The 27,853-nt window shown below is 45.0% G+C and overlaps 1 protein-coding gene across 1 annotated transcript in view; it reads right to left on the reverse strand.

Annotated features, from left to right (window-relative positions):
- Window positions 1-588: 588 nt before the first annotated feature.
- PPTC7 (protein phosphatase targeting COQ7) overlaps window positions 589-27,853 on the reverse strand; it is a 38,815-nt gene continuing 11,550 nt past the window's right edge. The window contains exons 2-6 of the mRNA XM_080941137.1: window positions 14,739-14,918; window positions 10,139-10,337; window positions 6,941-7,064; window positions 5,139-5,268; window positions 589-4,085 (exon numbers count right to left, since the gene is read on the reverse strand). Of these exons, the coding sequence (XP_080797263.1) occupies window positions 4,027-4,085; window positions 5,139-5,268; window positions 6,941-7,064; window positions 10,139-10,337; window positions 14,739-14,918 (692 nt within the window). The 3' untranslated portion in view covers window positions 589-4,026. The remainder of the gene's footprint in view (window positions 4,086-5,138; window positions 5,269-6,940; window positions 7,065-10,138; window positions 10,338-14,738; window positions 14,919-27,853) is intronic.

A 27,853-nucleotide genomic window follows, 5' to 3' on the forward strand; every position in this document is an offset into this window, starting at 1 on the left:
CCGGCAATACCCACCTATCTCAGCCTTGTCCTCTGTTGTAGGCTGAAGACTTATGAATCTCATGTTTACACTGATAACTGGATTTCAGACATTCCTACCCGGCACAGATGGCTGCAGAGCAACTCTGTAGGTCTCCCTGCTGAGGATGGCCTGGGCTCACACACCAATGCAGCTTCCCAAGCACCTTGCTTGAACTTCCAGTGGAGCACAAGGTGTGTGGGTGTGTGTTGCAGAGATGGAATCTAGGGCCTTGCATATCATCTTAGGTCAGTGCTTTGCTACTAAGCTCCGCCCCCAACCCTGCTACAGCAGCGTTTTTGGTAGCTTCTTCACTCAGTACTGTCTGGAAGGCATAACGCCCCAGCTGCAAACCCTCTATTTTACATTCAGTTATCAGTCCATTTTGGCGAATTTCTGAGGAAGAGAAGTACTGTTGATAACTAGCCAAGCCGGTTCAGGCTCAAATGGTAAAGCATAAAAGACACAGCTCTGAAGTGCTGGCTCACTGTCAGCTTTGAGTTGGGGATGTGACAGACGATGAATGTTGGTGTCTTAGTTCCTAACCATGAAAACCAAAGGAATGGCAAGTAGTATAAATACTATATTTATTAAATATCTTTACAGTTTATTTAAATGTATTTACAGAACTATTCCTGCATAAGTTATGTTTCAGACATCGATTCAGGTCATTGCCTCTGGTAGGACACACAATGATAGTCTCAACAGAAGAGCAGCTCATTAGTATACACAGACTCAGATTCGCTTTGTCATCACTCACCGTTGCCACAAGCTACTGCTAAGTTACAATTTGACGTAGACACTGCTTTATTGAGAAGTTCAATTTTGTGATAAATTTACTTTTTTTGAAAGAAATAGAATTGAAATGTCTTCCATTTTATATTTTGTTTTATAAGCAGATTTTTGCAAAAATTTTTTAATGTAAAAATGTGACAGTCTCTAGAGAAACTGAGTGTTACAACTTTGCCAATGAGAGCTGCTGTACAGTGACGGAGCCATGAGCCTACTCCAAAGTACAAACACGCACGGCCTTAGCCAACCCTGCCAGCTGCCTCCAAAACACCCATGGGGAGGGCAGCCCTGGGTCTCCCATCTGCTGGCTACTCTATCCAGAACAAGGGCAGCAGCAGAGGGCACTCTCCTGCCTCGGAAAGCCCATACCCAGTCTCTACTCCAGACACAGCCCAACCCAGACACACACCTGGAATGGATTCTTCGTGAGTTAGTAGCCTATCGATCAAGCCAAGCACGCACAGAAACTCAGGATACGTAACTTGTTTTTCCCCTCATTTCTTTCTGTTTTTAAGAGCCTAGGGACTCTAGCTACTTCATCTCCACTTGATAATTTAATATTTTTTGTGCGCAGGCAGCTTAAGTTCATAAGAAGAAATAAGGTTCTGATATGTTTAGAGTGCACATTTTTAAAACAGAACAAAATAAAAATTTCAAGCATGTGATAAAAATAGTGATTTTTTTATAATACAGTATTGCTTTATAAATATAGATGGAAAAGCTATAAACTTTACTGGTCTTTGGTGCATCCAGAGGAATAAATAATTTGCCATTTGTAAATTAAAACCCAAATTTTCTCTTTTGTTATAAAAGTTCACTCTGTGAGGCAAATATGAGTGCTTACATTGCTTGAGTTAAAATACAGTGCACGCACACACCAGGTTCCAGATCAGACCCAGTGAGGGGTGTGTGATGGAGCCCCTGGCCACCGTGAGTGTGAGTAGCGCTTGCTCTGCCTGACCTCTGACAATTATAAAAGTGTGTGTAACAAAAAGGACAGGGAGAAGCAAATAGAATATTTAATGTCACTCACTAGTCCATACACACCAGGCCTGAAGTAATTTCCACTGAATCCTGACGCCTGCCTCATGGTTTTCAGTTTACTAAAACAGCCATACTGCCTGTCCATTTCTAACAATGACTGCTCAGAAAAGTAAAGATAAGTTGTCTAAAACAAACCAATCCACTTTTATAAACATTAGTTGACGGGATAAATGAGAGCAGAAAAAGCCAGCAACTTAACCAGCTCTGCTCTTAGCAGGAATTAAATGTCGGCATTGGAAAATTAATGCAAAATAAATCCAGATTGTAAGGCTACAACACCTCTGACCAAAAACTAATTACAAGCCACACAGAAGAGCTGAAGTACTCAGTCCTAGAGTCACACACCCCATCTGGATGCAACCTTACTGTTTTAAACTCAGATACTGCAAAGAGTTTGTGCAAAATAAATACCTACCACGTGCCCCTCATGCCTGGGATCAACAGAACGAGACCTCTCCTCATTTCAGTCTCCCTCCATACCCGGCCCCTGTCTCTCCTCACCAAGAACTCAGTGTTGTCAGGTTAGGGTAGTTAAGGCATTCTGACATGTAATTAAAGGTGATTCAAAATAGGAATCTAACATTATGCCAATTTAGGAATAGTAGATAAATTACTGAACAGCTTACAAATGAGTAACTCATTCTTATAAATGAAATGCCTGTTACAAGCATGATGCACTGAGAGAGCACTGACATGTACATGGTACATGGTAAACAATTTAAATAAAACAAGAGACAGCTACTCAAATATACAAATGCACAGACAAAACCTTTAAAAACAAGTTGAGGTAACCTCAAACACAAGTTCAATGCAATAACCAGGGAGCCAGTGTCTCCTGCAGAGGAAGGGCTGTGCAGCTGCTCACAGAATCTTCACGCCAGCATCATCTGACTTGCACAGAAAACACGGCTTTAACTTAAGGGTTTCTAAGTATATATGGTTTTTCTACCACCAAGTTAATGAAGGAAAAGAACGGACCCAAAAATATATATATATATATCTTTACAGCAGTCATTTGTACATAAACCTTAAAAATAAGTCTGCGCTCGCAGGTAATGGGAAATTCTGAGGAGGAACGTTACCTACTGCAAATGGCTATTGGAACTGTAAACATTAAGCTGGACTCAGGGCCCCACACTCAGCTGTGGTCACTTTGAATGTCAGGTCACCACTAGCTTTCCTGTGGGCTCTGGGAGATGCAGCTACCATGCCACCACACCATCACCTTGAGGACACAACACAGGTGAGGCATGCTCTAAGGGTGAAAGGCTCCTGAGGGAAGGAGCAAGGCTGTCCACAGACAACCCCATTCCAAGCTGCAGCTGCATACTCTAGCCCAGGAAAGCCTGTGGCATCCTTATACAGGCAGCTCGGATGACTTCAGCTACAGCATTTGATTCCCAGGCTTTGAGGACTTCTGAAATTTTGTGTAGTATTTTCATTACTAGATTTTGGTAAGGTCTCCTTCCCCTGTCCCTTTCGTAAGGGCCAGGCCTCTAGCCTGTGACCTGGACAAATTACCAGACTGCCACAACTGTAGTCACAGGGGCACAATTAAGCATTTTTTAAAAAGCACAAAATAACTGCATCCATAGAACAAAAATTTTCTTCTTCCAATTTGTAACCAAACCCATACGCTGCTGGGGTTGAGGTGCCATAACCCAGCACAGGATTAGAGCAGGATTGTGGGCTCCTGAAAAACAGGAGTTTATACAGAAAACACAAAGCCACACCAGGTGCAGAGACTGTACCTGTGGGACACAGGGCTTCTCCTGGGATGATCCGTGTGTTTTCTGGTAGAGGTGTCACTATTTACTATTTGTTGAATGTTAACATCCCTTTAACACACTGAAATTTTGAGTTCACTTTACCAACATTACTTATTTTCAAAACATCAACTGCCTTTGAAAAGTAAAAGGCTTTGAAAACCTCCAGGAGAAGGGAGAGGGCGGTCACCTCGCCTCTCTCAGAGGGTCGCCAGCAGGTCCGGGCTAGCGGATGACAGTAGTGGTTCTCAACAAGGATCTCAATGGGTCTCACACATGGGCCAGAGCATCCATCATTGGCTACTGAGATCAGTGGCAAAGAAATGTGGTCCTGCCAGCAGGATCAGCACACATGGCAGGGAAAAGTTGGGGACAAGGGAAAGGCAGGAGTCACCAGCATGGCCAGTCAGTCTGTGTACTCAGCCACTATTGAGAGGAGGACGGTGATGTCATCTGGTTTTCCACCTAAAACAAAGAAACTTATCAGTGTGTTTGAAGGAAGTCAATCAAAGATGTGGCTCACATAAGCACTGCAGACAAGTGCTTTATCTGCGGGTTTGATCTGCCAATGCACCAGACTGTGGAGTCAAAGCTGCAAGATCCAGTTTTGGGAAGATTAGGAGTTCAAGGTCATTCTCAGTTACAGAGAGTTTAAAACTCAGCCCAAGTTACCCGATGCCATCTCCCAAAGCTAAAGTAAACAAGACACAGTTATATAGCACCAAGGCCAGAGCATGGTGGTGCAACCTATAATCCCAGTACTTGATGAGCTGAGGCAGGAGGATCACCACATACTTGAGGCCAGCTTGAGTTATCTACCTTATTTCAGAGATGCACAAACAAAACAGTGGTTTTACTGAAGCTTAAACCCACCCTGCTGCTTTCCCACATGGTGGCTGTAGTCTGCCCACAACATCACAAGTGCAGTAAGAGTTGGCAGGACAGCTCCAGCTCAGCACTCACATACAGCACTGTCCTAATTTGGACAAACATGTCCAGTGTTTGGAAACTCAGAATAGCCTGTATTCTAATCTGCCAAGTAGCTATGGCATGTGCTTTTCTCTAGTTTAACATTTCCTCAGCTCAGATGTGCTCAGAATGTTATAATATTACACCAGCAAAAGCTGGGCAGCTCCACACAGCTCTGATACCAACTTCATCCAGCTAGGACTGGCCTAATTCCCTGGTCACATCATGGTGTCGATAGAAAGACATGACAATCAAGGGCAATGTTGTCCAACTTCCCTCTGCAGACTACTGTGGCAGTTTGAATCAGCTACTCGGGAGGCAGAACGTTAAGCTGCTGGGAATGTGCCCTGGGGTAAGCAGGACAGTGGTGGAGTATTAAAAAAAAAAAAAAAGGCTTCAGGTTTTCAGGTTCCACCGCACTCTCATCCAGTCAAAGTTGGTTCTGAAGGGCACCTCAGGAAAAAGAGCTGTTACCCTTCTGTCCTTGCAGAGAGGACACACACTTACACGTTTTCCCCCAGAGCTCAGAACCTTCCAGACAATGCTTACCTCTCACATTTAATCCGTTGTCACATGCAAACTGTGCAAAAGGTGACATGTAATTTGGGTCATAGGCCAGCTCGTGTGCTTGCTCAGCAATGTTTCTTGCAGTCCGCTGTATACTCTCATAATTTGAATTCTAAAATGAAGGACAGAGTTGTTCTTACCATGGTGCCATGCCTCGAGTGAGTTTTGCATGAAAACACTTCATGCACACGGCACCATGAGGCAGAATGCTCACCTGAGCATTTCCCCCAGCACTTAAGTTTACTCCAGTTAGAGAGGACAGGAGACAGGCCACAGGGAACAAGCCCAACAGATCAGGGCCCTGCTTGAGAAAGCCTTTGGTTGAAATGGCTCCATGTCTTTATTAAGATTTTCATTTTTGGTTTTCTGTTTGAAAATTTTAAGGTATTCTTGCTAAAATGAAATGGTCTGAAAAGGTGGGTTTGGGCCACATTTCCATGGTGCCTCAGAAATCCCCATATTTGGGAACACACCTAGCTAGCCATATTTGCTTTTTTCTGAAGTACAAGGTGCCCTGGTACTGGCTATGCAGAAAATGGCTTTGAGGCTTTGTATCCCATAGAAGACTCTTGCTTTGCTGCCTGTTCTTTGGCCACGTCCTGTTGAAACTGCTTTACCCTCCTCAGCTATAAAATGGGAGCTGCAGGACAAGCCTCCCCTGAGCCCTGATTTCAAAGGTTCTAAATCTTTCAGTCTAAATGTCAACCAGCAAAGGGGCTAGGGCAGCTGAAGACATGGCTCCAGAGATTAAGAGTACTGGTGTTCTCGCAGAGGACCCAGGTTTGATTCTTAGCACCCACGTGACCATTCCCATCGGTTCCAGGAAATCCAAAACTCTCTTTTAAATTAAAAAAAAAAATTAAGATTTATTTTATTTGTGAGTACACTGCAGCTGTCTTCAGACACACCAGAAGAGGACATCAGATCTCATTACAGATGGGATCTGTGAGCCACAATGTGGTTGCTGAGAATTGAACTCAGGACCTCTGGAAGAGCTCTTAACCACCAAGCCATCTCTCCAGCCCCAAAACTCTCTTCTTGCCTCCACAGGCACTAGGCAAACACCCATACACATTAGATTAAAAAAAAAAAAACAAAGTTCATAATGAAATTGAAAAACCAACAGGTCTGTGCCTCTAGGCCACCTCCTTACAGGGGCCTTCCCTAGCCAATCTAGGATAGCAGTCCCCTCTATTTCTAACCCTTCCCACTTGTCAACAGCCTATACTATGTATCCATCTCCTTACCAGCCACTCTCTTCTGGCCTGAGAGCCCTGGTGCTTTCTGTTTACCACAGTCAGCACACAGTGTTCCAGTACATGCAAACACCACAGGGCAGGCATGGTGTTAGGACTCCCTTCCCACCCTGAAGGATAAGCCTTCTCTTTCTTCCCAAATCACAGACATGGAGGTACTGCTTGGACAGCAGAAGAAACACTCCAAACCAATCGGTAAGGAGCTGGGTAAGAAGGCCAGTTTCTGCGCCACCCTTTCACTGGGCTAAGGGAATCTGGAAAGCCCTGTCACCTTTTGGTCTCTCCCTCAGTGGCAGCTCTGGTCAACACCCACACTCCTTGCTGCCTGGTCTCCCTCCTGACCTTCCAGCCTCAGCAGCAGCAAGGTGTGTGGCAACAATAAAAGAAAGGGAGAGGCAAGTGCATAAAACACCAGGAAAACCACAAACCCTCTCCAGCTCGCCTGAACCATCCCCTGGAGGAGGGGCTTAGCCAAGGGCTTTCCTCCGAGTCCTCTTCTAATGTTCCACCAGCCTCCAGGTTGGTTACCTTCAGTTTTTTCAGCTCCTGGAGGATCATATAATCAGGCATGTTGTCAAAGAGCCCATCTGTTGCTGTCAAGATGATATCTCCTAACTGGACATCAAAAGACGTGCTATCAGCAGCATCAGGGCTGTGGCAAGGAGAAAGGAGAAACAGCAAGGTGAAGGAAACTCTGCAGATATGTGTCAAAAGTCCTACTACCCGAATTTTACAATGTAATAAGACTTTTAATATGGCATCAATTAAAGAAGTGGGGCTAGTGAGATGGTCAACAGACAAGGGCAAAAGCCAGCAAGCCTGCTGATTTGAGTTCCCCATCCTAAGAGTCCACATGTCAAAGTGAGAGAACTGACTGCCACCATTGTCCTGTGACCTCCACCTTCCTGCTGAGGCATTAGCCCCACCTCACAACACAAAGTCATAATAAAATGTCAATCCTGAGAGAACTAGCTGACAGCATCATCTGTATGTTTCAAAGGTTCAACAAAAGCCAAAAGGCTCACATGGCTCAAAAGGAAGGCTCTCCTAAGGCAGGTTTAACCCTCACTATGTGGAAGGGAGTGCTCCTGTCCAGTCTGCAGCCTCAGATCCCAGCATTTCCCATCCATACCACTGCACTCTTCCTGCTCGCAGGAGGCTAGAGAACATGAACTCCTGTAGGAATGATGACTCAGGGACAACTAGAGAGGCTTTAGCACAGTCAAGGACTATGTATCCCCCACCCTGTTCAAGTGTGACTGACATGTAAAGCTTCAAGAAAATGGTAAATGACATACTGTAGAAACTGAGTAACCACCTGGATTGAGAGGAAAATCTTTAATATGTTAAAGAGAAAAGGCAGGAGTATGTGGTAGATACAACTACCTCTGTAAGGAGGTGGGGAGACACACTGGAGATTTCTAAGCTTAGAGCATCAGTCTGGAAAGAAGTTAGCCCCAGAGCCTCCTGCAGAATGTGTGGCTGCACCAGGGGTTAGAGGAAAGTTGCTTGTCTTTTGGTTTACTGGCACAACTTTTCTGTTCGTTTTGGAGAGAAGGTCTCAACATCTAGTTCAGGCTGGCCTTGAACTCATAATTCTCCTGCCTCGGCCTCCTAGGTGCTGCGATGAGAGGTGTGTGTCACTATGCTCAAGCTATTTTCAACTTTTAAAGAATGAGACGGCAGGTATTTTTTCTGACAAAGCCTAAAAGAAGCAGATCTAACACAGGCAGGAGTTCACAGCCCCATAAGGCTGGCTCTGACACTCCTAAAGGCCACCTTCACTGTTTCCCAGCCCGAAAGGGCAAGCAGAGGAGACGCCTACTCATCTGCCTGACCCTGTGGTTAGAAATATAACAAAAGGAAGACTTAGAAACTGACCAAGAGAGGGGCCAGGCTTAACAGAAACCCCACACTTGTATAGTAAGAACTGAGACAGAAAACACATGGAGAGAAACACAGATTAAGGCTCGTACATGCCGGAGGGTCTACACAGTGCTCCAAGCAAACTCCTGGCTCAGCTTTGCATGGCTGAGGGAAGGAGGCAGCGCACATCCAAAGAGTGACAACTAAGGATACATAGCAGGAAGAGAAAACCACCATCGTACTGGTGGGAACTGGGTTAGTTTAGTTTCTTCTGCAAAAATCAAGTGGCCATGCGAGACTCTGTGTCTTTGCAAGTGCATTGTGTTCTAGAAGTACAGATGAATGACCAGGTTGGCACAGGGGGTGGGGGTGCTCTGTTTTATGCTGAGGTTTTTCTTTCCCCACGAGTGGCCTTTGCCATTCTGCCTGTGAGAGCCTTACTCCTATTGGCCAGTCTGTGCTCTGCTAACACTCCCACCCACGAGCTTGGTGTTCCGCCAGCTGCAGCTCTGCCCATTCTGACTGAACACACTGTGCCACTGGAAACTCTCAACCACACTGAAACACAAGCCATAGTCACATGCTGGTGAGCTGGGCTCTGCAGGCGGCTACCTCCACCTCACTTTGGAGCAGCAGACTGTGCTGCTAGCCTGACTGTCCCAAATCTTGCTTGGGGATTTGGTACTCAAGAGGCCAAAACAGGCAGCAGCCAGTGAGGAAAAGGAAGCATCATGAACTGGAAGCTGTCAGCTGAGGCCTTTACTCCAAATGGCTATGGCTACCATGTATTACAGCACATTCAGTAACACAAGAAAGCTGGCTCCGTGAGATGGCTCAGGATGGCGTCTGCTGCCAACCTGACACCTGAGATTGATCCAGGAACCCACATGCTAGGAGAGAACTGACCTGCACACCTGTGTCATGACACACACACTACCCTCCACAAATGCACAGTAAATGTCTAATCAGATGATTTTCCACCTAAGGCAATCAGCAGACCCAATAGCTCAAAATACTTCCCTCTCTCAGCAGCAACAATCTAAGTTTTTTAAGACTGGATCTTGCTATATATAGCCTAGGCTGGCCTCAAACTGGTAATCCTCCTGCCTTAGCCTTCTGAATACCAGGATTACAGGGGCAAACCCCATGCCAAACTAGCAAGCAGATTATTTAAATGAACACCAAAGAATTATATACTATCTTTGCTCCAAAATCAAAGGTGGCAGAAAACCTGTTTTATGTCAGTTTGGCCTTGAGATTTAGTTCACCAGGAGTTAATAGGTAGAAAAAAAAAGATTTAAGCAGAAAGAGCATTTGCTATGAGCCTCTTAAGGGAAGAACCCCCTCTCAGGGGTTGCCAGTAAGCACATGCAGCCCCTGTAAGGTGGCTGAATAAAGTGTGGTACAATTCTTAACCTTACCAAAGTCTAAGAAAAGCAAAAATTAAAAAATAATTTTAAAGTGTTCCACTTGTTTTGAAAGGTTCCTGGAAGTTTAAAATAAACTTTTTTTAAAAAAAGACATTGGCAATAATCAAGAAAAAGAGAACAACCTAGTGACTCCATTATTGACAGAGGCAGGCATGGCCACTTCTCTTTGCATGTGTGAAGAGGACACCACTCTGAGTGGAGAAGTTATTCTGACAGGAAAGACAGACGTCTGTCAGTGTGCTGCTGCTTGAAAACATGACTGAGGGAAGTCAGATGGGCCTGTGCACAAAGCTTTCAGCTGACTGTGTTTAGAGCAACTTGGCTTGGTTGTGATACCCACTTTAAACCCACTAACTGGTCCTGTGGGTGGGTAGTTTCTCAGGCAAGAGGACAGGAGGGAAGTGTGGTAAGCTACATTCTGCTTGGTTACCTGTCACTCAGGACAACGCCCTCAGCTTCAGGAGGAGCGATGGAGAGCTGGAATGGAGTGTTGAAGTAATGCTGCTGCTCATCAGATCGGTGCACAACTTCGCCGCCCCGGACCACCAGGAAGCCCGAGTCACCCAGGTTTGCTGTGTGCAAGCGGTGGCTACTTCTGTCCAGCACCACGATGCAGGCTGTGCTGCTACCTACAAACAACATGGATATCCATTCACTGTCTCCCCTGGGCTGCTGCCCATCAGCACAGGGAGCAGCTGTGATGAGAATCTTTTGTTTATATATAGGACCATCCAAGTTTGCCCCTCACTGGAGAACCCTGAGGGGGACTGAGGTGCTGAAGACAAGGCAGATGGAAACATAGCAATCAAGATGGACTCTCGTCCTCCTATAGAGACGGGATGCCAGGCCCCACAGTAGGTTACTGCAGATGACACTTCTTTAGTTAGGCAGTGTGACTTCACTAAACTTACTGACGTTTAAGACAGGGACATAACCAGCCTCCTTAACCAGGTCGCCCTCTGCTGAAGCTATGAAGCACTTTCCAGAGACTAATGACTTACTATGAGGTCACAGGACCAATTTTTGCAAATGGCTTGAACATCAATCTGTTCACCTTCCAGAGGCTGGTACACAGGAGAACAAGCCTTACCTTGCCAGCAGCCAGCAAGCACCCCATGCAACCACTGCTGTACAAGGCCCACAGTCTCTGGCCTGGCTGACTGCAGCAAAAACTGCACCTGTCTCCACCAGAAGAATAGGCAGCTCACCAAGAAACGAATGGAGCATGCCTGGTTGTGTGGACTGCTGGCAGCCAGTTCTCTGAGATTATTAACAAGAACTATAAGAAGATAACAGGGCTGGCCAGAGTGCAGGGAACCCGCTCACTCTTATTCTGGGGATGCACTGGGTAAATTAATCTGAGAGTCACACAGTGCTGAAAACATATATATTCTTTATCTAGCAGGTCTCCCTGAAAGAAGCCATGGAAGAAGATCATAAGAGAAGCAGTCAGACTGAAAGATAAAAGCACTGGTTAGGAGCCAATGACCCCGAGTGAGCTACACACCTCTGCCTGTGCCACTAGAGCAGGCCCACAGCCACGTGGCAGAGGCTTTGCTAGCATGAGCACAGTCCTGCACTCAAGTCTGAATAGCTGAGTACTGACTGCCACATACTCAAGAGCATGAACTGAACCTCAGGGGCTCCGCCATTTTGAAGCTCTACAGTCCAGCTCTGTGCTCAGCTTCCTCATTCACAGAAACAGGACTAAGTAAACCCCTCACAGAGGGGTGGGGGGAGCGCACACCAGGAGGGGAAAACCAGTTAAGTCATGGCAAACACCTAAAGTGGGTCATCTAGTGAAAGCCACTAAGGGAGTGTGTTAAAGAATCCACTAGGAAAGGAAAGGTAGGTGACATAAATAGATTAAAGCTAGTCTTGGGGGACTGTAAAGATGGCTCAGTGGTTAAGAACATTAGCTGCTCTTCCAGAGGACCCAGATTCAATTCCTAGTGCCTACATGGTAGCTCACAACTATCTCTAACTCCAGTACCAGGGTACCCATCCAACACCCTCTTCTGGCTCCTGTGGATATATATATACACTCAGGCACACACATATATGCTTAAAATAAATAATTTAATTTTAAAAAGTATTAACTTGAGATGTCATTCAACTGCCTTAGTGCTCAATGCATGCACCACGTCCCGAGCTCATTCATAAGCATCACACAAAGCAGATGTAGTGGACCACAACGGTGACCCCACTACTCAGGACATGAATGCAGGAGGCTGAGAAGTTCAAAGTCATCCTCAGCCACACTGAGTCTGAGGCCAGCCTAGGCTGTATGAGAGCCTGTCTCTTAAAGAATAGGAACAGCTAAAGCAAGCAGACTGGAGACATCAGTCAGTCCCAGGCACTGCTTTCCAGATGTGCATCTGGCCTCAGCCTCTAGGGCCTCAGCGTCTTCTAGCCAGCTGTGGAGAGAGTTCCTATGCACCTGCCTCCCCCGGTGTGTAAGCAAAGCATACTCAAAACCACAAGCCACTCCCCTGTGCAGACGCACAAGGAAAACAGAAGCACGGCAACTATAGTCACTGGTTTCTCAGTGGCAGTCTGATATCCTGTTCTAATGAAAAGACATAATTGTAACGTAAAGAATCAATGTAAGCATCTTCCATCATTAGTGTCCAGCAATTCGGCTTCCTTATATTCTGAAGCAGACTGACTAAAAGTGACTTTGACACCCCTTTGGTACCTACAAAAGGGAAAATGTGGGTGCTATGCCAGCCAGGGGTGCCATCAGAACCTGCTCTATGGCTGCTGTGCAGTCAGCTTTCCTTCCTAAAAACCTCCAGCTACTCAACATTACAAAACGGCCACACAAAAGATCTTCTGGGAGCTCATGAAATTAAATCTTGAGAGTGAGAAACAACACGGCCTTGGAGCTGCTCCTCAGGAAACACCCGATGACTCACTGTGAAAACCTCAAGCCACCATTTCATGCCCCTCTGGAATCAAAATGGTCCTTGCAAGTCTTGGGGCTTTCATAGTCAGAGCAGGAACAATGAAGGAAGGCTCACACAGCCTGGCAGCTTACACTTCTCCCCTCTTCAAGTGACCCAGCACACATATGAAGATGTGGGTCGGCTGTCCAGATGACTGACCCACATCGGCAGGGGCCTGGACAAACCTCTCAGGTTAAAGTGGAATTATGTTTAGCACTCAGCCAAAGAACCTTATTAGGTCTGACACTTCAGCTTCCTTTCTCCTGTGTTGCTGGCGACTGAAGGTTATTGTGCTTGATCCCTGCTCTACTACTGTGTTGAAGCCCCAACTGCAAGATCCTTTTTTTTTTTTAAAGGCAAGGACTCACTGTGCAGCCCTGAAGCTGGCCTGAAGCTCACTCTGTAAACTAGGCTGGTCTCAAACTCAGAGATACACCTGCCTCTACTGCCCAAATGCTAGAATTAGAAGGTTCCATGGCAGCAACCCTTTGGATTCTTAAGAACATATTAATGTATTTAAGGGATTCTGAGGACACATGTCAACAATAAGCCTTGCCTTCTAGAGTACTTTTTGCTTTGTAAGCTTTTTAACAATTGCTGGATTAGAAAGCAAAGACAGGCTTTGGAGAAGGCTCAGTGGTTAAGAACACCTTAGCTCCTAGCACCCACGCAGAGTGGCTCCCAACACCTGTGTAACTCCAGCTCCAAGGGATCCAGTACCCTCCCCTAGACTCCACGAGCACACACACATATGACATTCACTAAAAGTATTAAAAGACTCTTAAAATAAAAGCACATTCTAACCACTGTGTTTACAGTTACACCCAACCATGGTTCTGCAGATTCACAGTCCAATTTAGTTGCAAACACTGTGGAGGTGTGTGGGTTAGGTTAGGGAGGTATATGCATGCCAAACATGACAACAAAGAATCATTTCAGTGGGTTTTAGAAGTGACAATAATCTCAGCTTTGTAAGTAAACCTTGATTATGTCCTTAAATTTACTATCTCTAAGTTATCTTGGGTGAATGGGAAGGAAAGAAAATGTATAGGGAAAATAAAAAGAAAGAAAAAAGACATCCCCCTTCCTACCCAAATCTTTTAGGCAGAAGGGGGGAGGAGCAGAACATTTTGCAATGTAACTGGCTGCTCTAGGCCCAAGTAAATGCCAAGGTAGGGGAAATGGTGCCCGCAGAAAGTGCTGGAAGCTGTCTAGAAAACTGCTTCCCACTCACAGGAAGTGATCTGTTTACAGTCACAGCTCTGACAGAGGTCCTAGGACAGAACCTAGAACATCCCACTGACCCACAGCAGTCTCTGACAACATCAAGAGAAGCAGGGAGCTGGTCCAGTAAAGGCCCTGCCAGCCTGCATCCTACTTCCAGGACCCAAGTACTGCAAAGAGAACATTCCAGGAGGGTGTCCTCTAACCTCCACACTGTGCTGTGGTACACCTGACCACACACGCAGATTAAATAAATGAAATATAATAATAAAAAGCAGTCAGGGGACTGTGAGCTAGCTCAGCAGGTAAAGTGTTTGATGCCAAAGCTTGACTATCTGAGTCTGATGCACACGGGAAAGGAAACAATGGACTCCCCACCTGAGTTGTCCTCACACTTCCATATCCACTTATGCGCACACACACACACACACACACAACTACTACTAACAACACAATGAACCCTTTAAATGGAAGGAAGAGAGAGCTCAGTGGGAGGAAGACAGAGTGGGCAATGAGAAAAGAACCTCTGTGGAGGACTCCGAGGGACATCGTATGTCACTGAGCAGACACTCACATAAACACTTTAAACATAGGTGTGAGCAAGAGGGGCACTCTAGTAGCCAGAAAGGTTCTGGCACTTAAGATCCTGGGCATGATGGATGGCGTACACTTTTAATCCTAGCACTCAGGAGGCAGGGACAACAGCTCTCAGAGTTCAAGGCTAGCCTGGACTACTGGCAAAATCTTGTTTAGCTATCAATGAATACTGAGTTTGAGGCTAGCCTGGACTGTGAATAAAATCTGGTTTGGTTAGCTATCAGTGGGCGCTATAAGGAGGAGACACAGATGTCTACTCACCCAGCAAAGGTACTTTGTTTTGCAGCAATTCACAGTAGCTCGTGGTGAGAATCCCAACAGGATTGCTGGGGACAAAGCGTCCTTCTTTGACTAACCGTTCACATGTTCGCATTAAAGTCCCTGAGAACTGAGATGGGTCCACTCCATAGTCTCTCCACCCTCCAACGCCATCCGCAACTCCTGAAAGAGAAAAAGTGCTCTTAAGACCATGATCATTGGACTGAGAACATAGCTCAGCGGCAGAGCTCCTCCCTCCCATGCACAAGGCCTTAAGTTCAGTCCCTAGTACTGCCCAAAACAACAAAACCACCATGACCTACTTCCCTGCAACCCTAACTCCATCTCTTCCTAACAGCTCACTGGTGCGGTACACACTGGAGTGCCTATTCACATTCTCATTTATGAGCATCACTGCACAAACTAACATCTTAGTTCATGCAGCCAAACCGTCTGCTTACTATCTGGTCTTTTGAAGATTCATGAATAACTGGTGGCACACACCTTTAATCCAGCACTCAGAAGGCAGAGACAAGTGGATCACTGTGAGTTTAAGGCCAGCTTGGTCTATAGAGTGATTTCCAGCAAGAACTACATAATAATGAGACCCTGGGATAGAGAGTGCTGAGATATTTATGTGAGGGTTGTCCTAGCATCATTTGCTGGCTGTCTGCAGAGGGCAGAAGAAGACATCGGATCCTCTGTGAGCTGCTATGTGGATACTGGGAACTGAAATCAGGACCTCTGCAAAAGCAGCCAGTGCTCTTAACTACTAAGCCACCTCTCTAGCCCCTGGCTTTTTTCCTTTAATTACCAGTGTTAGTGATGATAACTTTTGGGCCAGAGCTGGCAATCAGTAGAAAAAAAAGCAGAGCCAGGAAAAGTACTCAGGCACACAGAACCAGATCTCAGAAGCAAGAAACATACATGTAATACACAAAAATAACAAAATGTCAAAAAAACGAAGAAAAAAATGGAAACTACATTCCATCCCTTTCTTCTTCCTTTAGGGGAAAAAAAAAAAAAGCTGTCCTGTACAACTGGCCAGTGCACTCTAGGAAAGCTGCACACTGAGCTTTGCTGAGTGGACTGTGAAAACTTAGAAGGAACAAGGGAGGGTGTTCTCACATTGGGAGCTAAGCCTGGTAGTATATAGGGCCATAATCCAAGCTACTCAGGAAGACTGGAAGTGTAGGCTAGGCTAGACAATTTCTTGATTCTGTCTCACTAAGTCAGAAATGGGCTGGGAGATAACTCATGAGTAGGGCTTCTGCCTAACATTTACAAAACTCAGTGCCTCAAACAAATAGCTTTTTGGTAGAAATCACTAAAGAGACTGATTTCAGTTTTTCCTTTATCTTTTCCTTCCCCTCCCCCCCTTTTCTTTTTGAGACAAGGTGTAGCCCTGGCTGTCCCGGAAATCATGCTGTAGACCAGGCTGGCCTTGAATTCAGATTTGCATGCCTCTGCCTCACAAATATTGGGACTAAAGGTGTCTGCTACCACCACCTGGCTTCACTTTTTTTAAGGTAGTTAAAATCAGGCTTGTGGCTCACGTGTTGTTCTACTGGATAATAGTGTAAACTTCCCCAGGTCCATGGGGCTGTTGGTGTGTGCAGAGTCTGCTCTACGCTCCCTTTAGCAACAGGAAACAAATGTTCAGTCAACAGAACCTGGACGTCACTGTTGTACCATCTCCCATTGCACCCCTTGCAAAACATCATGCTTCTTAACTCTTTCCAAAGGTAAAATCAATTTCTGCCTGCTGGCTTTAAAGAAACAGCGAAGTGTCAGACATCTACACATTATTAAGGCTTTCTATGGCTTTTCTAAAAGGAGCTGTAAGAAATATGAACAATAGTTGTTTTAAAAATAAGGAACTGGGCTGGAGAGATGGCTCAGCAGTTAAGAGCACTGACTGCTCTTCCAGAGGTCCTGAGTTCAAATCTCAGCAACCACATGGTGGCTCACAACCATCTGTAATGAGATCTGATGCCCTGTTCTGGTGTGTCTGAAGACAGCTACAGTGTACTTATATATAATAAATAAATGTTTTTAAAAAAGAAAAAGAAAGAAGGAACCGATTTCTAAATGTCTATGGCAGTGGTTCTCAACCTGTGGGTTGTGACCCCTTTTGGGGTCAAGCAACCCTTTCACAGGGATCTCCTGAGACTACCAGAAAAGATACTTACATTATGACTTATGAGGGTAGCAACATTACAGTTATGAAGTAGTACTAGAATAATTTTATGGTTGGGGGTCATCATAACACAAGGAACTGTACTAAAAGGCCCACAGCATTAGGAAGGTTGAGAACCACTACTCTATGAGTAACTGAGTCACAGCTCAATGGGAAGAATATTTGCCTGGAATGTGTGAACACTATAACGAACATACCATTTGGTACTATTTTTATCTTTTCCAAAAGCATGTGCCTCGGGCTGGAGAGATGGCTCAGTAATTAAGAGCACTGACTGCTCTTCCAAAGGTCCTGAGTTCAAATCCCAGCAACCACATGGTGGCCCACAACCATTTGTAATAAGATCTGATACCCTCTTCTGGTGTATCTGAAGACAGTGACAGTGTACTTATATATAATAAATAAATCTTTAAAAAAAAAAAAAGCATGTGCCTCAGCTTTCTCTTACTGTGTGCGTGTTATGCATGTATGTGAAGACTGGAGGTCAGCAACGTTCCACCATACCATCATCTTCATGTATTAATATGTGTATACATGCTATGTGAGGAGTGTGTACCACAGCATCCTAATGGAGGTCAAGGAACACATTTGCTAGGTGGTTTTCTCCATCCACCTTGCTGGCCCTCCACCTTACCTTACCTTCTGAGACATGTGTCTCTGAACTTTGAGCATGCTGACCCAGTGGGGCAGTCCTCCTCCCCAGAGCTGTGATTATAGCACACACTGCTACTGTACCCTTTTGTGGGTGCAGGAATCATACTCAGGTCACCATGTTTATGCAGCGGGCACTTTGCCAGCAATCAATGCAATCATCTCCCTATCTCTCCCCAGATTTTATTTTTAAATTTAGTGGGGGGGGCAGACAAGATGGCTGAGTGGATAATAGCTCAGCAGAATTTATTTTTAATTATAATTAATTAAGTAAACAATTAAATGTGGGAATAAAAGGGCCAAGCACGATGGCTAATACCAGTAATCCCAACACTTGGGAGGTGAGAAGCCAAGAGCTCAAGGTCAACTGTTAGCAAGTTGGAGCCCAAGCTGAGACACACACACACACACACACATACACACATACAGATGTACACCCACAGGCACATAAAACATGCATACACACATCTAAAAGAAGAAAAAAGTAGGGTTGCTTTTTAAAACTTAATTACATATTTGTATCGTACGGCTCAAGCACTCTACTACCTAGCTACCTACATTATGAGTATGAAATACCCCCTCCCGTACAACATTTATATTTGTGTACATTTATCCGTCACAGGCATCTTCACAGAACATACGTGGACAGCATTGCCTTAACAAGATGAACACAGGAAACTCTCTGGTGGAGTTAATAGGAAACAGAAGAAAGACAATGGAGGAGGAAGACAATAGCAGCAGCTTCCTCCACGGTATGTGACCACCAGCAAGCCAAGCCTAGCTTTGGAGCAATTCCAAACCAGCTGATGGGATGGGATGAAGCCTGGCATCTGTTTCAAAATAACTGGGGGTGGAGGAGGGGGCGACAGAGGAGAGCAGAGTCAAGCCTGGTCATGAATGGAGTGCTGTTGAAACTGAATGAGAGCTGCACTCGCCTCTACCTTGATAGACTGGAAATTTTCCACATCACCAAGTTGAAGTAAAACGATGGCAACACTAACAAAGTCAAAGAAAAACCACCCTTGTGCCTGCTTTGTGGAAGAGTCCATTTCAGAGTGAGCTGCCAGGTGAGATTTGCAGTCATGGAAACCTATGAACTTAGCAGCAGGCTGGGGGTGCAGGCAAGAGCCACAGGAGACACCCCTCATCTCACAGGAACCAATAGCAAATTGTACCCTGATCCTCAAGCAGGTGTTTACGGGAAAAACAAAGAAGGGGAGAATGCTTACTGTCATGCTTCTAAGGAACTCTTACTTCACAGGGCTTATGTAACAATTTATGTTAAAACACAGAATCGGAGATTCCAGTCCTGGGCACACCATCTGATGATGAATCACGAATTCTCTACTGCATGCACAAGGAAAGAATTTGCACTTATCCAGGCCCTGGTCCAACAACTACAATTAACTTAAATTACAAGTTAGCAGGCCGAGTGGCTGGACAGTCCTTCCACACCAGCCATCTCCTGGAGCAGCATAACCTTTTAGGTACCTGTTGCCTTTAGCAGACGGATCCCGGGCAAAATGCCATGGGCTCAATCTCTTGAGGGGAAAAAGAAACTCAACATTACTTCAGCTTTCCAATAAAGCCAAAAAGAGAAATTTACATCTGGAGATTGCTCAATAAGCTATCAGGGGAAGAGGTGGGCGCAGGGCCAGAGTCGAGCAACAGCCAGAGTAACCTACACCGCATGTACTTCTGACACTCAGACCACGAAGAGAAGGCGAACCAAGACTGAATAAAGTTGTTATTCAAAATGCATATGTAAAAGACAAAACCCCCAAACTGCTAAAACTGTGACCTGGAAGACCCCCAAAGAAGACAGCACAGTATTACCCAACAGCAGCAGCTGGGGACACAGTGTGTAGCAGCCCTGTGTGCCTGTATTAGGAACTAGAGTCCTAGCATGAACGGAAAATGTTTACAGGCCGAGGGAAGAAAGCAGGTCTTCTTTGTAATGCCATTTGGCTTTCCTTAGAGGGTCCTCTCATTTTCACAGAGAAGGGCATGGAAAGAGACCTGTCTCACAGGGAACTGATCCTCCATGTGACTACCGAGTGTGCAGAGATCTGCTTGCTATGAAATGTAAGACGGTCTGGATTAAGAAACACTCAGTGCCAGCAACAAGAATACTGTACAGCGGTCTTTGGGGTTTGCTACTAAACACACAGAAAAGGTCTTCGGGTCTAATGCACTGATCTAAATTTTATTGCATTTTAAATTGGGGGTGGGGGAAGATGGCATGCTAACGTACATGAGTGTCAGTCACAGAATAATATGTGGGACTCCAAAGTTCTTCTCCCCCCCCCCCCCCCCCCCGTGTTCCAAGGATCACGCTCAGCTCAGGCCATCAGACTTATTTAATGCCTCTGCCATCTTTCTGGCTCTCTGTCTCCACTGTTTTCCCCCAAGGTCTAGTCATTTGTGACTCTTACTTATTTTGGACTAGACTCAGAAGTAGAATTGCTCAGCAAGCACAGCCTACATCTCCTGGTACTCTGTTCCTGGCAGTTTTCTTTGGCTTCCTTCATTCTCTTGGCCAAATATTTATCCCGCAGCCTCCTAGTTTTCCTTAGTGACTTGTTTCTTCAGAGCAAGAGGTTTAGCTGCAGGACCCATGTAATAAGATGCTGTCTGTATCTTGAGTACATTGGTCCTGGCCTCTTGTTTTCTTTATTTAAGAGCTTCTGATGACATGTGGTGGAGATTATCTCCTTTAGAGAGATTAAAAAGCTCGTGGATTCTGCTGGCTCTTTTGGGCCCCAAATGCTAGGGAACAGTAGTATCTGTCAGTCCAGGAATATCCTTCCCTGTCTTCGGTTTTACAGTAACCTCAGGTTGGCTCCCACAATGCACCTGCAGACAGACTGGTGCCTTCTCTCTCCAGTTCTCTTCTCCCCTAACTCAACAGCAGGAATGTTCTCCCTTGGGTCAAGACTGTTTGCTTCAGGGAAAAACTGTCACCCATGCTTTGGACCACATGGCCTTCCACTCTTCACCCAGAATATCGGTGGCTACTCCTGTGGCTCTGCGCTATGTGAAACGTGGGCAGCTTTTCCCCTTGTAGATTAGTGAGCAATTTCCAGATGTAAACTAAGCTTTTTTCTCTCTATGGCTTTATTGGAAAACCTGAAGTGCTGTTTGAGGGTTTCTCCCCTCAAGAGATTGAGCTGGTGGTATTTTGCCTGGGATCCTTGCAACAGGTCTCTAAAAGGTAGTGCTGCAGGTGTTGAAGGGCTGTCCATCCACTCATACTGTGCTATCCCACAAGAAACTTCATTGTCCATTTCAGGGAGTTTCTGATAGCCAGTATCTGGAAAGGAGATATGCGGCTTCACTTGAAACAGCCGAAGACCTAGAAGGTGCCATGGAAAAAAAAAGCTCTTTTTTTCTTTTTGTTATTGTTGTTATTTTTTGAGACAGGATTTCTCTCTGCAGCCCTGGCTGTCCTGGAATTCACTATGTAGATTAGATTGGCCTTGAACTCACAAAGACCCACTTGCCTGCCAGTTCTGGGATTAAAGGCTTGGCCACCACATCCCAGTGACCTCCATCTTTTTGAAACAGATTTATACCAAGTTGCAAGGCCAGTCTCAAAATCCTCAGCTCATGCAATACTCCTGCCTCAGGCTCTGCAGTGGTCGAACTGTAGTCCCAGCTGGCACACAGCTCCTTAACACTTAAAATGTAACTACTAAGAACTCCAAGACTGCACAGGAGGCTTGTGGAATTGTGCCACTGAACAGCACTACACATACAACAGAAGGTCGCCAAGGCTCCCGAGGAGTAAAGACAGAAGCAAAGCTACGTTTTTTAAAGAACAATCCTCAGAGCAGGTATGAAGAATGATCTGCAAGCAGAAGTGGAGGGCTGGATACAAAAGGTAAGATTTGGGGCTAGAACAGGCAATTACTGAAATAACTAGAAAGAGACTCCTGGAGCCCATGGCAGCACATTCTACATCAATGTGTTTCTGGGGTTTGTTTGTTTTTGAGACAGGGTCTATTTAGTCCCAGTTATCCTAAAAATTGCTATGTAGGACAGACTGGTCTTGACCTCACAGAGATCCTCCAGGTTCCTTCTCCCAAGGACTGGGATTAGCATATACCCAGCCCATACCAGTAGTTTCGGGACTTAAGACAGTAGTGTTGACCACACAATGTACATATAGCTGGAAGGGCTTGGGGAGGCCTCTCCTGGGATGTGTGTTAAGTTCCAGGGCCATCGGGCATCATTGTAGAAGTGTCTGCATGAGACCAGGAACTGAGCTGGATGAGATGCGACCGACCCACAGTGGTGAGTGAGAAGCTCAGGGAAAACTAAGAAATTGCAGGAGTATGTGCTCAAAGTGATTTTATTTTAGGAATGAGAATCCTGCCAGACAGCTTACCCATTTTATATCTTGTATACTGTCTTACATCAAGCAACAAGTGATTGAGATCAAGGAAGTACCATGTGCCAGCCTATGATCTACTCTCCATCATTAGAGAGAGGCTGACTTATACTGAGTGGCCCTTCATGCCACCTGAAGTCAGCGTGCAGAAGGTGCCTTTAATTCACTGTAGCTATCGTATGTCTCCAGTAGTAATGTTAAGTGAACATATAGTAGCTCAAGTAGCTCCGCTGACCCCAAATCCAATTACAACTACTATTAGATTAAGATAATGGTTACCTATCAGAAGAGCCTGAGACAAGACTACTAGAGAACACAGAAGTCTTCTAATTCCATCAATATGTCCTGAGTTGGAAATGATCAACTACAAACTACTCAGACCATTAGACTTGTGGTTTGGTTTTTGAGACAGGATTTCTCTCTGTCACCTAAGGTGGTCCTTGAAAGTGAAGCAATTCTCCTTTCTGTCCTGACCTCCTGAATCGCGGGAGCCACTTATAAGATGCAGATCTTAGGAGTTTAAAAACAAACAAACAAACAAACAAACAAACAAAAAAAAAACCTAGTGTTAAATTTTCCATCCACTGATTTCCTAAGCAAAGAAATTCAAATGAAGCAAAGCTAACTCCGCCTGGCCTCCCATTATTTGAAGGTGTCTGTTGTGAACACTGCTTTTATAGAGCCTCTCTCCCACTCTCAGTGCTTTCTTTCTCACCTCTTCTTAACAAAGTATTCTTTGTTCTAATTACTTTTTAAAAAAAGATTTACTTATTATTTTATGTATGTGAGCACACTGTCACTCTCTTCAGACAAAGCAGAAGAGGGCGTCTGATCCCATTACAGATGGTTGTGAGTCACCATGTGGGTGCTGGGAATTGAACTCAGGACCTCTAGAAGAGCAGTCAGTGCTGTTAACCTCTGAGCCATCTCTCCAGCCCCTCTAATTACTTTTACAAATAGAATTTTAAGTAACAAGTTCTCATTTTTAATATTAGAATGCTTTTACTTTCGCCAGTTACAACCATGCAAAACTGTTGTTGAAGGTTGAGATAAATGGAATGGAGTTCAACTGCACAGGGCAACTTCAGCAAGCCTATGTCCTGGGCTCACTCCTCAGCACCACCAACAGGCAAAGCTTTGCATTAACTTCATATAATAGTTTTGTTCTATTGGGCAAAAGCCCATGGAAGAAATGTTTGGTCAATAAACTCAAACTATGGCACTTTAAAACCATCTCCCCAGCTGCTCACTGTGACTCTGCAGAAGACAGACAAACCTGGGAAGGCCTCTAAACTAAGCTGCCACTGGCATGAATGTCAATAGCCCACTACATTCCCAGCCAGAGCAGGTACATGTTGAGACTGCTTTTCTTTTTTTAAGGTGTGTGTACATGCCAATGCCACATGTGTGCAGGTAGCATCACAAAAGGGAATATGTCTCATTGACATGGACCCTTACACTTAGGCAAAGCAAGTTGCTTCCCAGGGGGTTGTTTTCTGTCAGTAAAATACATCTCATGTGGCTTGGATGGGAGTATCTGCTATGAAGGGAAACTCCAGAACAAAAACCTATGACTCAAGCTGGAGCTAAGAGCTGAGTAACAAACAGGCAGCAGGAGCCACTCACAGTCAGGGCGTATCTACTGAGACAGCGCCTAGTGTATCTCTGCCTCTGGAGAGATGGAGACTCTCATCCAAGCCAGGTCCCCCCTGCAATCCTGGCAAGACATCACAACACAAAGACCAGGATCAGATAAAATGAGATGTAAGCACACAGTTGACTCTGTGTCAATAGGAACAGGTCATATTTACACCAACGTTTCTGAAGCTTCAACTACTAGGACATTGGGGAATACTCCCCTGTGACTCAGGACTGAGAAATGTATCTGCAAATGATTATCCCAAAGGGAATGAAAAGTGAGATTGCTGGACAAATATATTCGCCCATTAAGTTGCTGCAGTCCCATGCTCTCTAACTCCTCAGTCCTCTAGAGGAGGAATCACAGGGACCACGACATTCTGCCTGCCTTGATAGGCCAGGCATTCCCTCTGCACAAAGCTTCCTCAAAGAAACCGCTCTGCATCACTTTCCACTCCAGAGACTGAGTTTCCACCAAACTCTCTAGATCTCTAAGGAGAACAGCTAAGATTAGGCTCAAGGACAGAGAAGAAGAAACGGTCCATCCTCTGCCAAAGAAATGGACTGCCCAGGGCAACCAACCATCAAGAGACCCAAGCATGAGCAAACGGCCTATTTTAGAGGTTTCAGAATTAGAGTAAAACAAAAACAGCCACTTATTCCTTAGCTCAGAAAACATGAAGACTACTCAGTAGTCAAGCTAAAAATGTGCACACCACACACACACCAACATATCTTTGTTGTTTTAGTCAGTTGCCTTGTCTTTAAAAGAGGGTAAGGAAAAAGTGTTAAGAGAAAGTTGAAATAGAAATAACGTGTGTGTGTGTGTGTGTGTGTGTGTGTGTGTGTGTGTGGTGTGTGCCTTCCTCTGAACTCTCCACCTTAGTTCTTGACACTCTGTTTGCTCTATAACTTTTGCTTCCCATAACCAATAACTCAAGCTCCAGTGGGATCAGACTTATCTGGCTTCAGAGAGCATCTGTACTCTCTCCTGCACATTCTCTCTCCCCAGATCCCTCAGACAGACAGACACACACACACCTCTAAATTAAAAAAAAAAAAAAGCTACAAATCTTAAAAAAAGAAAAAAAGCAACTGAGTGTGGTAGTACCTGCCTTTAAGCCCAGACTTGGGAGACAGAGATAGGTGGATCTCTGTGAGGCCAGACCTGGATGGAGGCTAGCCTGGTCTACATAGTAAGTTCCAGGATAGCCAGTTACATAGTAAAGCCCCTGTCTTTAAAAAAAAAAAAAAAAAAAAGCAAACATTGTTACTGTGGAATTATCTACTCTAGCTCAGATGCCAACTGCAGCATGGGGGACTGGCTGGTAGCTTACAGATTTAATCTGAATCTCTAGCCAGCCAGACTCTCTCCAGACACTACAGAGCTAAAGGCTGTCTCTCTGAAACCATTTCATTTCTTTCTGGCCTCCAACACAATCTTCCCCAAATGTTGAGTGTTGTTAGCTATGCTCTCTGGTCTGGAGGAAGCAGCCAAAAGATCACCTGGGAGGAGATCATGCCTATGGTCAGTGCTAGGACTAAGTGTACAGAGTTGGCCTCTGGAAGAGCTGTCCATTGGGTACTTCTCTGTATGGCATCTGTTGGCCTGTACTGGCCCCTTAGGATAGATGACAGAAGGGTTCTTCTTCTCTTTTTAATTTATAAGATTAGATCTGGACCAGTGACTCTAAGGGTTAACCTAGTATTTCTAACAACTGAGCATACCCTTTCCTCCTTTCAACCCTCTGCCCCAAAGTCTGGCAGTCTAGTCCTAAGCGCATTCAATCCTCCTGCCTCACCCTCTTCATAAGCATGTTTGACCTGATCCTAGTATTGCCCACTTTCTTCACCCCTCTGTAAAATAAACAGCAATCCCTGAGAAAGGCTGGGTGCCCCAGGCGGGCCTTGTAATGCTCCCCTCAAAGCCCCATCCTCTGAGCTGGAAACATGGATCAGCAGTTAAGAGCACTGGCTGCTCTCCCAGAGGACCCAGTTCAACTCCCAGCACCCACAAAGCAGCTCACAACTGTAATTCCTGTTCCAGGAGATTTGATACCGTTATACAGACAGACACAAATATAGGCAAAATGTTAATGAACATAAAGTAAAAATAATTTAAAAACACACACACCATCCACCAACGGTTGGCCATGTGCAGAGAGGCTTCAATGCCAACCCTGTCTGTATCAAACTCCATTGTTGCATTAAGTGGGCACCTCAAGGTGGCCAGGAAATGAATAATTTTTTCTTTTTCAAAAACATTTTAATGTTTTGTTTTAAGATTTTCATTGTATATATCTGTATGTGTTTCTGTGTAATCTATATGTAATCAGGTGCTTTCAGAGGCCAAAACAAAGGGTAGAATCCCCTAGAGCTGGAGTTACAGGCAGCTGTGAGCCTGATGTGGATACCGGGAGCAGAACTCAGATCTTCTGCCAACACAGTTAAGTGCTCTTTAGCACTGAGCCATCTGTGCTGGATAGTTTGATGTCAGCTTGACACAAAATAAAGCGATCCGAGAGGAGGATACATCAATCAACAAATGACTATAGGGGCTGGAGAGATGGCTCAGAGGTTAAGAGCACTGGCCGCTCTTCCATAGGTCCCGAGTTCAATTCCCAGCAACCACATGGTGGCTCACAACCATCTGTAATAGGATATGACGCCCTTTTCTGGTCTGTGGGCATACATGCAGGCAGAATACTGTATACATAATAAATAAATCTTTACCAAGAAAAAAAAAAAAAAAAGAAAAGAAAATGCCTCCATAGAAGCCAAATATGGGCCAGGCAGTGGTAGACAGGAGGCAAAAGCAGGTCAATCTCAGAGTTTGTGGTCAGCCAGTTCCAGGACAACCAGAGCTACACAGAGAAACCCTGTCTCAAAACAAAAACAAAAACAAAAAAATAAAAATAAAAAGGAAAAAGAAAGAAAAGAGAAGACCTCTATAAGATCTAGTCATAGAGCACTTTTTTTTAAGTAGTGATTTTATGGGGGAGGGGTACAGGCAGCTTTTGTGAGTGGTGCCATCCCTGGGCTGGGAGTCATGGGTGGTTTGGCAGACTGAGCAAGCCATGGGAAGCAAGACAGTAAGCCATACCCCTCCATAGCCTATCAGCCCCTGCCTCCGGGTTCCTACCCTGCCTGAGTTCCTGTTAAGACTCCCTTCAGTGATGAACACTGAGGAAGTGTAAGCCGAATAACCCGTTTCCTCCCCAAGTGGTTTCGGCCAGGGTGTTTATCACAGCCACAGTAACCCTAATTAAAGCACCATCTCACAGATCCAGGTCAGTTTATTAATTCACTGTGTGTTGTGTGCATGTGTGTGGGAGAATGCCACAGCTCCCATGGAGGTCAGAGGACACCGTGTGGGTGTGGGACTCCTTTCCTTTCACCACTATGGGAAGTCTGGGGATAGAACTCAGGCTGTTAGGCTTGGCAGCAAGCTCCCTTACTTGCTGAGTCATCTCTCCAGCCCCGAAAAATTTATGTTTATCCTTTTATGCCCTATGCTTTCAAGATTTTTAATAATAATAATATCAAGACATTTTTGATAATTAAAACTATATAAATCCAGTTAAAACTATATCCTACACTTATATTCAACACTAAAGTTATTTATTCAGCACATTTATCAACATCTACTACATGCAAGGCACTGTTGTAAAAGACAGTTACAGGGATTTCGATTTCTAAGAATTTCCACCCATGGAACACACAGTGAAGCAGTTGCTGTGCTTGGGTGGAGGGTTAAGAGATTTAGGATAAATTACTATAATACAACAAAATAGACATAAACCAGTATGATATTATAAGGTAATATAAACAGGAACAACAAAAGCAAGAGGCAGCACTAGAGCATACTGGTATAGCTCTAGCACTGAGTGAGTAGAAGGAGGAGGAGCTCAAGGCTAACCTGGGCTACATGAGACCCTGTTCCTTTTTGAAGGAAACTACTCAAAAGGCAAAAATTAAAACTAAATCCTAAACAGATTGTGTATCTAAAGAAAGGTAGGGAAAGTGTCAGAAAGGTGAGTGGGAAGGAGGATGAGATGTTCCTGCCATTTTCACCAAGAAGGATAAAGTACAAGTCAGGAAGGCTCAGAGAGAAAGAGTCCCATGTGGAGAAACTTGGCCTCCAGGTAAATGCTTCCTGAACCCAGGCCAAGAACCTCTCTCACCATTAATCAGTCCCAACAATGCAGCACAGGAGCCAGGGCACTCAGGAGATCC

The sequence above is a fragment of the Micromys minutus genome (genome assembly GCF_963924665.1).
Source record: "Micromys minutus genome assembly, chromosome: 29".
NCBI lineage: Eukaryota > Metazoa > Chordata > Mammalia > Rodentia > Muridae > Micromys > Micromys minutus.